At 55.3% G+C, this 13,909-nt stretch overlaps 1 protein-coding gene across 1 annotated transcript; it reads left to right on the plus strand.

The window, feature by feature from the left end:
• The first annotated feature begins 224 nt into the window (after window positions 1-224).
• Window positions 225-12,267, plus strand: POGK (pogo transposable element derived with KRAB domain). The gene is made up of 6 exons (XM_058660575.1): window positions 225-312; window positions 1,415-1,548; window positions 6,230-6,356; window positions 7,020-7,118; window positions 8,299-9,765; window positions 12,166-12,267. Exons 2-5 carry the CDS (start codon window positions 1,417-1,419, stop codon window positions 9,750-9,752), a joined length of 1,812 nt encoding a protein of 603 aa, XP_058516558.1. The 5' UTR covers window positions 225-312; window positions 1,415-1,416; the 3' UTR covers window positions 9,753-9,765; window positions 12,166-12,267.
• The last annotated feature ends 1,642 nt before the right edge of the window (window positions 12,268-13,909 follow it).

The raw sequence follows: 13,909 nt of genomic DNA on the forward strand, positions 1-13,909 counted from the left end.
TCCCCGCTCCCTCCCGAGGGGCCGCGCGCACAGAAAGAGAGGCGGAAAGGATGGCGCTGTGACAGCCGGGGCCGGAGCTCTCGCGTCCGCTCCCGCGGCCCGCCTCAGCCGCTTGGCCGCCGCGGTGAGTGCACGCGGGCGACGGGGCGGGGCGGCGAGGCCGGTCCCTCCCCCGGGACCCCGGGCGTCTGGGCCGCGACGGGGGCGGGGGCACCGAGGCAGCAGCAGCAGCTGCCGCCGCCACCGCCTTCGCCGCCTTTGTTGCGGGCCCGCCGGGGGAGTCGGGCTGCTCCGGCTCCCGTCTCCCGGCAGGTGCGCTGGGGCCGGGAGGGAGCCTGGCGGGGAGGCGGGCCCGGCGGAGGGAGCGGCGGGAGCGCTCCCGGCTCGGGGCCACGGAGAAAGGGAAATGGGACAAGATGGCTGGAGAAATCCGAGCGCGCCCGGGGGCGCGGCGGTGGCAGCGGCGGCGGGCGGGGCGCGGGCCGCGGTGGGCGGGCGGCGAGAGCCGCCGCTGCTGGGCACCTTCTTCCCACGGGCTGCAGTGTCTTCCTACCTCCTGCTTCTGAGTTGCTGGCGCGTTCCACCCACCCTAGACTCATCCCCATCACGTTCTCCTGTCTTTTTCATGAGCTGTGAACTCCGTAGGGGTCATTTCTTTGGAACCCGCAGAGGGGCTGCGGCCCACGAGGTGCAAGCTCGCCGGGTCCCTAGGAATTGCCCGTGTGCCTGTGTTCCTGCAGGGCGGGTGTGCGGCTCTTTGTACTGGCCTGCCGAGGTCATTGCTGCTGGTCTAGGTGGGCGCCCTGTAAATTTCTGCACTTTTCTTCTTGCGTCTGCACGCATGCCCCTCCACGGTGCGCCTGCCACGGATTCCCGGGGTTTGGAAAGCCCTGGAAGAAGCAGCGTGGCTTCATTTGCTGAATGGGCTCGTGGGTCGAACCTTGCACTTTGGAAGATCTAGGCGATGCCTGTTCTGGAACCAAGCAGGCTCTCCACCAGCCCAGCTCAATGAAAGTCCTGTCCTGGCTCAGACACCTGCAGGCATGGGAATTCCACACCCCTCCCCTGCCTGTATGGCCTGCCTTTCTGTGCACAGTTTCAAATCTGTTCCCAGAAAGTTTGGTGTGCTGGCCTTGGCACTGCCCTTCTCTCCCTGGTCTGCATCATCCAACCTGATCTTTCTTTCCTGGATACCGCTTCAAACATATGGAGGCACTCGGAGGGATTCTGTACCTCCTACCTGTCTTTATCCTGATGAACTCCGCCATCCTGCTGCTGCCCTGACATTCTGGGTCCCTTGGCCCTAGTGCCTGACCTCACCAGCTTGCAACCCTGCTGAGGGGCCCTGGGGATTGGTCCTCATCACAGGTGGTCACAGGTGTGCCTAGCTTTCTGAACTGAAATCTGCCTGCAGAGATGGAGTCGGCAGCCTACCCTTTCAGCATAACCCTGAAAGAAGAGCAAGATGAAGAAGAGATTGAGAGCCGGAAGCTGGAAGATCACCCCACGGACATGCAGAAAGTTCGAATCTGCTCCGAGGGGGGATGGGTAAGTGTCAGGCGTGGGGTCCCCATTCAGGACCTTGGGAAGCAGCCCTGGCAGCTGGGCTTGCCTCTGTCTGCTCCTCAGACTAACGGGAGACCAAGAGAGCCCTGCTCAACGTGTTTCCAGAAAGTGTGGACCTTGTGGCTTCTTCAGTCGCGTGTCCTGCACCCTTTTCTGTGGGTGGTAGGTACAGTGCAGACAGCAAATTAATACAAGCTGATTTACTGCTGCCTTGAGGGGCTTGTTTTAAAGATCTGTCTCATTGGGGGTTCTTACCCAGAAGAATCCATTTATGCAATTTTCAATGCAGCACCTGGAGTTAATGCATAGTTACTCGCACTAGCTCCTGAACTTCTCCAGTGATTGGGCCTGAGTTGTAAACATTTTAAATAAGCAACAAATTAACATTCCTTTCTCCTTGCTTAGTTTTCCATTATGGCTGAACATTACCAGTCGGCTAGGTACCCTTGTTTCCAACCTTAGGCCCCTGTTAGTGCCGCCATGGCACTTGCCAGTTGTCCGGTCCAGCCCCACCTCCCATGAGTCGGCTGTGTCCCCAGGCCCCCTGAGCTATGCCTGTAAAAGCACGGCAGCCGAAGACCCATCCAGCCAAGGAGGAGGTGATGTTTTTGTCTCGTCCCTGTTCTTGACTCACCCTGCTCTCCTCCCCAGTGCTTTTTTTTTTTTTAAGATTTCTTTTATTGGAAAGTTAGATTTACAGAGAGGAGAGACAGAAAGATCTTCCATCCACTGATTCACTTCCCAAGTAGCTGCACCGGCCAGAGCTGAGCTGATCCAATCCGAAACCAGGAGCCCAGGAGCTTCTTCCAGGTCTCCCATGTGTGTGCAGGGTCCAAAGGCTTTGGGCTGTCCTCGACTGCCTTCCCAGGCCACAAGCAGAGAGCTGGAAGGGAAGTGGAACAGCTGGGATATGAACCAGAGCCCATATAGGATCCCTGCACATGCAAGGCAAGGACTTTAGCCGCTGGGCTACCACACTGGCCCCTGTCCTCCCAGGTTCTGACCTGGCCAGGATTTGGTCCCACGCAGCCTGGTGTAAGGGGCCAAAGCAATGGAGACTGAGTGTTAAGGTTTCTGTGGCCAACCCAGGGACATCCACATGGAGTGGAGGACAGTGAGGCACAGGTGCAACAGGAGTGGACACTTGAATGGGCAGTGAGGAAGAGCAAGGCAAAGGGCATGCTCGTGGTGGGAGAGAAGGAAGCAGCCAGGGGAGCGGGTGGAGGAACATGGCTTCTGGGTGGTACTGGGGCTTAGGCACTGGCAGCCTCCAGGCACTGCATCCCAGTCATGCTTAGTGAGCACAGACTGTCCTTTAGGACAAGATCCCTCCCCTGGCACAGCTGCCAGTCCTGTGAGCATGCTAAGCCTGTGCTACGGATGTGCTAACACCCAACATGCAGGGACCTCATTCAGGCCGGAAGAATTCCCCCACCCCGCCCCTTGGCAGTGTTTGCAGGTACGTTTGGTTCCCGCAGCGGCAAGTGGGGTTTGTGGGAGAGATCCTGCCAGCATGGAACAGGCAGAGGCCTAGGGTACTGCACTGCGCAGGGCAGCTCTCCACTCTCAGGTGTCACAGAGGATCTTTTGGCCCAAATGACCACAGTGCTGAACATAAATAGCCCTGCTCCACAGCATTCAATTGGGGAAAGGGAGAAATTAAATCTGAATCCATTTATAAAATAGATATTTTGGTTGTGGACAGTTGTGTGAGGGCGGTCAATACAAACTGTTACAACATAAGACCTGTGGCGTACGTTAGGATAAGATTTGTCAGACTTGGAGCAGAATTGGAATTTTAAATAGGAAAGTGGGAAAAAAAATGAAAACACACTATGCTTTGCATTTAGAATTGAGTAGACATGGCCAGGGCAAGCCAGAGGGTCTGCACTGCACTGCAAGCAGGTGCAGGCCCTATGGGATGGCCCCAGGGAGAACAGCATTGCTGTGCAGTTAGCACTCATGCAGCCAGGCCCAGGAGTCCAGGACAGGGGGTGGACGGGGATCACCAGGACAAGGGGACCAGCCAGGAGGGCGCAGTGTACTGTGCTGCAAGTGTGAGCCCTCTCCCTGACTCTTGGGAGTGGCTCCCCAGACCACCTCGCTAAGGCTGCGTGGTATTCTGAGACGACACAGGTTTTGGAATCAGCATTTCTAGCTCTGTGACCATGAGCAAGGTACTTACCCACTGTTCACTTCGTATCAACGTGGTTAGAAATCCCCAGATCCCTGGCTTACCGAACGGATTCAATGAGATAATGTCATTGTGCCAGGGAAGCAGGCCTGGCCCATGGCAGCTAGGCTGACTGTGGCTTAGGGCCCCTGTTGAGCGGTGCGTAAACACTGCACGCCGGTTTCCCCTGGAGCTCATTGTTGGAATGTCAGTCCGGCAGGCCAGACAGACGGAGCCAGACAGTGCACACAAACTTTATCTGATGAACCCTTGATCTCCTGGCGGGGGAGAGAGGGCAAGGATGGAGGGCCCCCGCCGGCCAGGTCAGCAAAGTAGAACACAGCCTGTCTGGCCCAGAACTGGACATTCCGGCCTTCTGCTGGGCTTGGCCAGAGGAAAGGCGCCTGTGGAACAGGGGGCCTGCACGGTGGGGCCAGCTCGAAGGTTGCTCCAGGAGAGATCTGAGGCCGTGAGCTGTTGGGCTTGTGGAGCAGGACGTGGACTCGGGAGGAGGTCCTCCGAGCGAGAGCTGAATCCCGCACCTGTGTGTGGCATTCTCACCACTTGAGGGCTCCTGGACCCTGGCAGCTTTCCCCAGAGTGTGCGTGTTCCCTCTTCTGCAGGGACAGGTTCACGTGTCCTGTGTCACGTTCTACCAGCAAAAGGAAAAGGGCCTATAAATAGGTCTGGCCTAGATCTGAGACTCACTAAGGTGAGAAAAGGCCGTGGGGGTATTGTTTAAAATCTGGGAAGTGGGAAGGGAACGGGTAGGAAATCCCAGGGCTGGATGGCTCCGCAAGTCAGGGAGGCAGTCGGGACAGCCCTAGATTGTCGCTTTGCAGCTCCCGGTACCGCACATCCCAGGACAATCATCCACTCTCACTCTAAAAAGTAGTCTTGGAAAGTTGAATGCTGCTTTGAAAACCCTCCAAAGTGGAACAAGAGAAGGAAAATCCGAAGATTTCTTGCCTAGGTTTGTGTGTGTGTGTGTGTGTGTGTGTGTGCGCGCGCGCGCACACGTGCTGATGGGCCACAGGCAGTGTCCTAGGCTTAGGGAAAGCAGGTAGAGGAAGTACAGGCTGTGCTTCCAGCAAGTGCATAAGGCAGCAGCAGAGAGGGCAGACAGGTAAACCAGCAGAGGCGGTACCAGATGCAAATGCAGCCCTGACGTATGTGTGCTGGCCACCCAAGGATGCACCCAGCCTGGTCCAAACGGGTGTCCTTGGAGCTGGGTGTCCTCCAGGCTGACGGTGGCACCTCTGAGGCCAGGCAGTCGGGGGAGGGGGGTTGCCAAGGGAATCACAGGCAGCTGAACATGAAGATGCTGGTGATGGAAGTTAAGAGCACATCCCCCAGGATGCTAGCTGGCCTGTGTGTCCTGGAGCCTCGCACCTGCAGACCTCAACCTGCCGTCATCAGCTGTGTGACACTGACCAGCCATAAAGACCTCTCTGAGCCTGTCTCCTTGAGTAAAGGGGAGTTTGGTGCTTCACGGGCAATGGTGGGAAGGAGATGAGGGATGCCGTTCCAAGGCCTTTCCCAGGAAGGACCTCCCACATACCAAGTGTGATGAGGGTGCAGCCAGCAGATAGCCGATCTGAGGCACAGCTTTGGGGAGAGGTATGGGAAGCGAGAGTCCACAGTGAACAGAATCTCCCAGTGAGTTCTCACCCCTGAGGAAAGTAAGATTCCAAGACCTATTTTGAATGATGGGAGAAAAAAAAAATTTTTTTTCCAGTGGAAAACCAGTTGTTTACGAAGCAGAGGAGCATGGTTTGGGTGGCTTGGCTGCCCTGAACTACTGCGCCACTGTCCCCTGCGGGGTTGGAGGGGAGCAGAGGAGAACCACAGGACATGAGGGCAGCTTCCCCTGCATGAAGGGCACCGTCCTGGAGCTTTCTGCCGACCTGGTGTAGGCGTCAGGGCACGCCAGTTAGCTCTGGCATCTTACTACACAAACAGAATTCCCGAGATCTCCCCGCCCTCTTGACCAACCGCACACCTTTGGTTTCCAAGGCCAACACTAAATAGAAAACCAGTCTCCTAGAGAGTGACAATCATGTTGGGTTTTACATCCCAACCCACCCCTGGGCTGAAGATCCTTCAGGATCAGTGCGGGGAGGTGGGGGTCCTGGCTTATGAGCATGTGGGTGGGGGAGAGGTTGGCTCTGTCCCTGGGGTCCAAGGTGAACTGCAGGCAGCTATCTGCAGTGAGAGGCTGTAGTGTTGTGTGTCCACCAGCCTGGTGATACATGCTGGGGAGCTGTGCACTCAAGGAGCTGCTTCCCTTCCATTGTCTGTGATCCGAGCTGGCTGTCTGGGGCACAGGAGGGACTGTGGCTCCTGTCCCTGGTATGTTGCCGGTCGCCTGTGAACACATTGCCCTGAGTCAGGGCCCCAGTCAGGACCTGTGAGAAAAGGGACTCTGCGGGGCGTGACCATCACTGGGTGCCTACCAGCCCACTGAGAAAGGCCTGTTTGTTGTCACAGGTGCCAGCCCTGTTTGATGAGGTGGCCATATACTTCTCTGATGAGGAGTGGGACGTTCTGACGGAGCCACAGAAGGCCCTGTACCGGGAAGTCATGAGAATGAACTATGAGACCGTCCTGTCCCTGGGTAAGGCTTTGTTTACCTTGGTCTCCTGCAAGCGCTGAACCAGGGGAGGATTGTGTGTATCCAGGGTTCCTGTGTCCCGCGCTGGGCCTCTGCCCTCTCCGTGCCAGTGCCCATTGATTTCCTGTTTGATTGCGGCAGGATGTGAATATTGAGTCCTTCCCATGCCACCTCCCAGACCCACCCTCCTTCAACACAGGCATTCACGTAACCTAGGAAGCTTCATCCAGAGTGTGGGCCGAGGCGTCCTTGTCCCTTAGTGCGGAAGGCAGGCCTCATGTTACTCTCGCGGCCTCGGGAGGTTGGAGGCGTAACACCCCCTGCCGCTGCCCACCACCAAAGAACACCCACTCCCCTGCCAGCACTGATGCCATCTATCTCCCTTTGAGGGACTTCCAGTGTGGCTCAGGCGGGGACCAGAATGCTTACTGGCTCAGTGACTGCACCAGCCACTTGTCAGATGCAGCCAGGCATCAGCCCTCATTGGCGGAGACCATAAATCCCCTGGAACACACAGCGTTTTTCCACCATAGCTGTGCTTGAAACATCCCTGTGCTCATTTCCTCTTGACTTGCACAAACTGGGCAGGATGAGGGTGGGAGAAGGAGTAGTGGCGCCCCAGGACAGTAACACACAACCGTTGTTGACTTTATTTCCCATAAACAGAATTCCCATTCCCTAAACCAGACATGATCACTCGGTTGGAAAGGGAGGAGGAGGCTCAGCATGCTGATGAGTGGCCGCTCCATGGAGGAACCTTTACAGGTACTGCAAGTCCTGGGGCTCAGCACCCATCCAGGCAGGAGCGCTTCAGAGCTGGGTGGTCGGTTTCTGTGTACACCCCTGGGGCAGGCAGACCCTGGGTCTAGGGGCTCACGGCTCTCCCTGTCTCGAGCTCACGGTGCAGTCTTAGGTGGCACCTCTCCCCTCTCTGAGCCTTGGTTTCCTGCTGTATTCCCTTGGGTTGAACAGGACTTGATGTGCAACCTTGGACGCAGGCGAAGCTGATGGGCTGCCACAGCCTCTGGCCCAGTCACTTCCTGGGTGCACGTGGCTGCTTCAGTTGCAAGCCCTGTGCCCTCTGCAAACCAAGAAGGAAGGGGAGGACACGCTCTCCCAGAGTTATATGCCCTGGCTTTCTGCCTGTGGCACACTGGGTAGAAAACGCTGTGTTACACATCGGAGCCAAAATGTTCCTTATCAAGGAAACAGGAGGGGAGCAGTTGAATAAACAGCGTAACTTCCAGGTGGCAGTTTTATTCACCCTCTTTTCTGCATGTAAGGGTTGAAAATGCCCTCTGAGTCCATTTTCCCCCACTGTTTTAACGACTCTGAAATCAGGAAACACCTCTTTGAAACTGGCATCATGCTCTTTATGAAGTGGTCCTTAGGTCTTTGCTCAGTGGCATGTCATGATGCAGCCTGAGCTGCTGGCCGCTCAGCGGTGTTGCAGGGGAGTCACTTGCCCAAATCAGATTCCATCTCTGTGACTGCCTTCCAAATGGAAGTTCCCCGTAGAACCCAGCTCAAGCTTAGGTGTACAGCTTGAAAGTTTAACTTGGCTTTGTGTGGTTTTTGCTGTAGAGTTTTCTCAGTGCTGGGAATGGGATTCAGCCCGTATTGTGTGCAGACCTCTGAAATGTAATGTCACTTGGTAGTATGGATTACATGTGGATGACATTCTCATCCGTGTAAATGACAATCTCATCCACTGGGCAACTTGACCGTCGACCTATTTAGTCCACACTCGTGCATCATCTGTTCCATTCCCAGTCCAGGAGGGAGGACGGAGAGGGCGTGTCCACCTGAGCTGACCGGGGAGAGGACTCAGTACAGATTACCACTTGGCTGAATCTCAGCTTGAGCGTCCTGAGCCAGATCCCCGGGAGGGTGTGTTGATTTACTCACTGTCGTTATTTCCGTCCCTCCCCTTTGTGTCTCACAGAGAATGAAGATGCTGATGTTAAGCCCCCCGATTGGGCTCCTGCCTCCCAGCACCCTCATCCCCAGCCCCTTGACAGCTTTGGCCTGCGTCTCCCACGGGACCTCGCAGAGCTGCCTGAGTGGAGCGAGGGGTACCCCTTCTACATGGCCATGGGCTTCCCTGGGTATGACCTCTCGGCGGATGACCTCGCTGGCAAGTTCAGCCGGGGCATGCGGCGCAGCTACGACGCGGGCTTCAAGTTGATGGTGGTGGAGTATGCTGAGAGCACCAACAACTGCCAGGCCGCCAAGCAGTTCGGGGTGTTGGAGAAGAACGTGCGGGACTGGCGCAAGGTGAAACCACAGCTCCAGAACGCCCACGCCATGCGGCGTGCCTTCCGGGGCCCCAAGAACGGCAGGTTTGCCCTGGTGGACCAGCGTGTGGCCGAGTACGTCCGCTACATGCAGGCCAAAGGGGATCCCATCACCAGGGAGGCGATGCAGCTGAAGGCTCTGGAGATTGCCCAGGAGATGAACATTCCCGAGAAAGGCTTCAAGGCGAGCTTGGGCTGGTGCCGGAGGATGATGCGGAGGTATGATCTGTCTCTGAGGCACAAGGTACCCGTGCCCCAGCACCTGCCCGAAGACCTCACGGAGAAGCTGGTCACCTACCAGCGAAGCGTGCTGGCCCTGCGCAGGACGCACGACTACCAGGTGGCTCAGATGGGGAACGCTGATGAGACGCCCATCTGCCTGGAGGTGCCGTCACGGGTGACCGTGGACAATCAGGGCGAGAAACCCGTGCTGGTCAAGACGCCAGGGCGGGAGAAGCTCAAGATCACGGCCATGCTTGGCGTCCTGGCCGACGGTAGGAAGCTGCCACCCTACATCATCCTGAGGGGTACCTACATCCCCCCCGGGAAGTTCCCCAGTGGGATGGAGATCCGCTGCCACCGTTATGGGTGGATGACCGAGGACTTGATGCAGGACTGGCTGGAAGTGGTGTGGAGACGGAGGACGGGTGCCGTGCCCAAGCAGCGGGGCATGCTGATCCTCAACGGCTTCCGGGGCCATGCCACCGACTCCGTGAAGAGCTCCATGGAGAGCATGAACACCGACATGGTCATCATCCCCGGGGGCCTCACCTCGCAGCTGCAGGTGCTGGACGTGGTGGTCTACAAGCCGTTGAATGACAGCGTGCGGGCCCAGTACTCCAACTGGCTGCTGGCAGGGAACCTGGCGCTCAGCCCCACTGGCAACGCCAAGAAACCACCCCTGGGCCTCTTCCTGGAGTGGGTCATGGTGGCATGGAACAGCATCTCGAGCGAAGCCATTGTCCAGGGGTTCAAGAAGTGCCACATCTCCAGCAACCTGGAGGAGGAAGATGACGTCCTATGGGAGATCGAGAGCGAGCTGCCTGGCGGAGGAGAAGCACCCAAAGAGTGTGACCCGGAACACGTGACTGTGGGCAACTGAAGGAAAAGCCCAGGTAACCAGTGAACAGCCTCCACTGGTGTGTGCGGTCATGGTTCACAGAGGCCAGCAGGTGCTAGACCATCAGCCTTGTTGGCTTCGGGGGCAGCGCCGACAGCATGGCACACGGTATATCCGGCTTTGGTGTGTTCTGTGGCCCGCAGTAGGAGTGTTAGTATGATCCGGAAAGTGAACAGAGGGTGGATGGCCATAACACTTAACCTGGGCATCGATCTGGGCCTGAAGCACTGTCGTCTGACGTTGCTCAGTTCACAGCTGGATCCAAAAAGCCAGCTCTTTGCTTTCTAAACCGTGCTGAACATTGAGGGCTGGTATGTGCCATGTGCACCTAACACACATGGGGTAACTGTGCCCTCTTTGGCCTGTAGGACAGTGCCGCGGGAGAGCGCCAGCGCCTTCAGCATGGTATCTTTGAATCTCAGTCCAGACAGTCAGCACTGTGCCTACCAGGCCGTCAGGGAAACAGCACAGCCTCTCCTTGCCTCTCCAGAACGAAAGCTTTTCTTTTTCTAAACAAAACGTCTTAGTCTTATAAGGACTTTGCATGGAGTGGGCAGTTACAGCAATTTCTTATAGTCAGCAGACGTCTGAATTTTTGTACCGAAAAAAGAAACCAGGGTGCGGGTCTGTTACCGTGGTGAGCAGGGTATGAGGGCTGAGATGTTAGGCCTGGGATTGTCCTAGCTGAATACAGAAGAGTGGCTTTAAAAGGAAATGGGGGGAAAACAATGGCCATTGTGGTGCAGTGGGTTAAGCTGCCACTTGCCACACCCGCATCTCATACTGGAATGTCTGTATTATGTCCCGACTCCTCTGTCACTTCAGCTTCCTGCTAATGTGCACCCTTGGAGGATGGACCATGCACTTGGGTCCCTGCCATCAAAGGGAAACCCAGACGGACTTCTTAGCTCCTGGTCCAGCCCTGACTGTAGCAGGCATTTGGGGAGACATAAATCGTAATTGATCAATCGATCAGTACCCTTCCCCCATGACTCTGCCATTCACATAGTTAAAGATAAAAGGAAATGGGGACGAGGGGCCCAACAGGGATAGCCTGAGTGGAATTAGCCCACAGTGTCCCTGGCACCCCACACCCCTTGAAAGAGGCATGACATGATCACATACAGAGAGGAAACATAGACGGGGGTTCAAGAAGCTCATGGAAAAACATAGTCTTCTGTTCCCATTTCCCTTGAACTTTCTGAAGGCCTGTGGCGCAGCAGGAGCCAGCAGGCAGCTCAGCTAACCGCCTCCTCCCCCTGGTTAACAAGCACTCTGCCCCTCCTGGCAGTTTTAGGTAAAGGAAGAGGCCGAGCCTTTTACAAAGGACCCTTTTAAACATTTATTTTTGTTGGAAAGGCAGATACACTGAGTAGGAGATACAAAGAGGAAGATCTTCCATCCGCTGATTCACTCCCCAAGTGGTCGCAATGGCCCGAGCTAAGCCAATCTGAAGCCAGGAACCAGAAACCTCCTCTTCCGGGTCTCCCACGCAGGCACAGGGTCCCAAGTCTTTGGGCCGTCCTCAACTGCTTTCCTAGGCCACACGCAGGGAGCTGGATGGGAAATGGTGCAGCCGGGACATGAACCGGCACCCATATGGTATCCCAGTGCATGCAAGGCGAGGACTTGAGGTGCTAGGCTACTGCACTGGGCCCCTTGACTGTTCTTTCTTACAAAGTATACTTAGCCATCTCTGTCTCAGAGATGTGCTTTTTTTTTTTTTTATTCTCCAGAGATGCTCCTCGGTGCCTGCCTCCACCCCACTCCACACTCCTTGCGCAGATGCACCTGTGCACGGAATAGTGACTGAGGCCTCCCTCCTTGCCCCAGGTCAAGCTGTGCTTGAAACTGAACTGCGCTGAACTCCCAAGATCCCTGCATTTAAAGGCAGAGCAACAAGCAGCTCTTAGAATCCCTAGGATTGCTTCCCTTCCCCCTGTTCTTTCTTCCAAGGACCCGTGAAATCGTGCTATCTTATCTGCGGCCGTGGTGCTGCCTCCGTTGGTTAGCAAAGTGAGCTAGAGTGGGTGTACGTCCGTTCCCCGTTTACCTCTCGCATCTTTCCCCTTCTTCCTTTGTGCATTTTGAATTTTCTAAGCTATTTTGATTCCACCAGGGATTCAATCTAAAACCTGCAGAAGAGGAGAAGGAGAAAAGCTATGCTACCCTACAGTTGTGAACACGGGTCAGTCCACACTGTCCGGCACAAGCTTTTGCTCTTCTGCCTGGCCCCCATCCCCAGGGCCGCTGCTGAGCAAGGGAGTGGGTAGAGAGGAGACACTGCCTGGGCCGCTTGTCCCTTTGAGAATCTGACCAGTGCCTCACTGTGTTTGTTACAAGATGAATGCAAATCCAGGGGTTCATTCACACCGAAATGTTCTCTGCTTTCCAGCGAATGGAGCTGATTGAAAAAAAAAAAGTTCAGGAGGCTGGAATCCTCAAGAAGATTATTCCTGAAGGTGTGGATGACCAGAGAATGGCAGGAAACGGCGGCCCAACCCCGCCCCACAGCCTGAGGTGAGGACCCCTCACATCCGCAGAGAACCGACTGGAAGAACGCTGTTTCTGGCCGTGGAGACGACTCACCTGTAAATACGAAGCACAGGTGTTTCCCAGGGACGAGACCCTGCCCTGCGCCAGCTGGAGGCTCCCCGGTGTGGGCACACGTCTGCTGGCATCCCAGCTGTGGGCAGCACCTCCAGGAGACTCTTTAATTCTGCATTTGAAATGCTGTCAGCAGGAGAGCCTGTGCCCTCACAGGTCAAGCCTGCGGAGAAGGCTGGGTAGAAAGGTGTCGCTGGAGCACACTGGTCACGTGTTCATTTCCCCTTCTGGAAAGTTGAGACATTGATGATTGCAGCAGAATGAACCCACTCTGGCCTAGTGCTGGCAGCTGGCTTTTCCGTGGGCACGCTAGATTCGTGCGCAAGATGGAGGCTAACATTAATGCTATTTTATTATTTATCTTCCCAATCTGGTTGGCAGCTAAGCTTGTTTAGGGTCTTGTCTAATGGCCCTGTTTTCTTTTTCCCATGATTGTATTTAATGCTAGGGCAACATTACTCCAGCTTTTCTGATTCTCAGGCTGCCCAGAGAAGAAATCACTATAAATTCCCTGCCATCTACAATGGTACATGGCCCACCGACTCAACCTGACACTCGCTTAACTGATGTCCTTAATGCTTTGTTCACAGTGGTGGTGGCAGGGCTTGGCCTGAGAGCCGCAGCTGTGTCAAGAGCTCCGCTCTCCGGCCCTGTGGGAGGAGCTGGGAGCTCACTGGAGTTTCACACCACGGTCATTTGCTTCCTCGTGTAAGTGTTGAGTGTTATGAGAACATTCCTTCCTAGCTGTACATGTTACAAAGTGTGAGAGAGCCTCCCAGACAAAGCCGTTGCTGGATATGTCATTCCAATGTCATGTCCGTCTAGCAAGCTACCATAACCACTTTTCCTTCCTGAAGACCCAGCTCAACTGTATTGTTCTGCTCGTAGCATCTGGAAATACCTATTCCTACTCAGGTACTAATTTTCCTGTTAGGATTCACCTTTCTGATCTTTTAAAGCCAGTTCTTCCCTGTACCCCCTGCCATGGGGACAAAACACTGACCTTCCAGTGTCTGAATCACTTTCACTATCTGAATTGTTTTACTCTTGGCTCTTATCCGCACTGTGTTCTTGGTCATTCCAGGTGACATCCTAAATCCAGCTGTTTTCCAGTCTAAAAGTTTCCATTCCATCTAATCCTTAATTTTTTTTTTTTTTAAATAAACCCTAACTTGGGTCCTGGCATGGGAACCATAGTTAACTTCCCAAGAGGAGTGTTGAGTTCCACGCCCATTCCATTCCGCCAACGCCTCCTCTGGTGTTGTCAGTTGAGAGATGATGCCTTACAAGTTGCATAGCACTGGAACTTTCCTAGAGTAATGGCTGTCCTGCCAGGGTCTCTCTGGGCTCATTCTTCCACTGACTTGGTGATTTATACCGAAGACCTCCAGCACAGCTGTTCTGCAGCGGCTGATCCGCTAGAACCGCTATAGCACATCCTGAGACCTAGCTGTACTCCCCGGTAGTTAGGAACCGCCGCCCCAAACAATAAACTTTGATAACAAAGACAATGGGCTTTGGCAGTTTCATTT

Source organism: Ochotona princeps, chromosome 2, assembly GCF_030435755.1.
Source record: "Ochotona princeps isolate mOchPri1 chromosome 2, mOchPri1.hap1, whole genome shotgun sequence".
Lineage (NCBI taxonomy): Eukaryota > Metazoa > Chordata > Mammalia > Lagomorpha > Ochotonidae > Ochotona > Ochotona princeps.

Excerpts from the sequence above, each read along its gene's own strand:
- POGK (XM_058660575.1), top strand. The coding sequence starts at position 1,417 with ATGGAGTCGGCAGCCTACCCTTTCAGCATAACCCTGAAAGAAGAGCAA. Across the intron at positions 6,357-7,019 it reads TGAGACCGTCCTGTCCCTGG|AATTCCCATTCCCTAAACCA; the intron begins GTAAGGCTTTGT and ends TCCCATAAACAG. Across the intron at positions 7,119-8,298 it reads CCATGGAGGAACCTTTACAG|AGAATGAAGATGCTGATGTT; the intron begins GTACTGCAAGTC and ends TGTGTCTCACAG.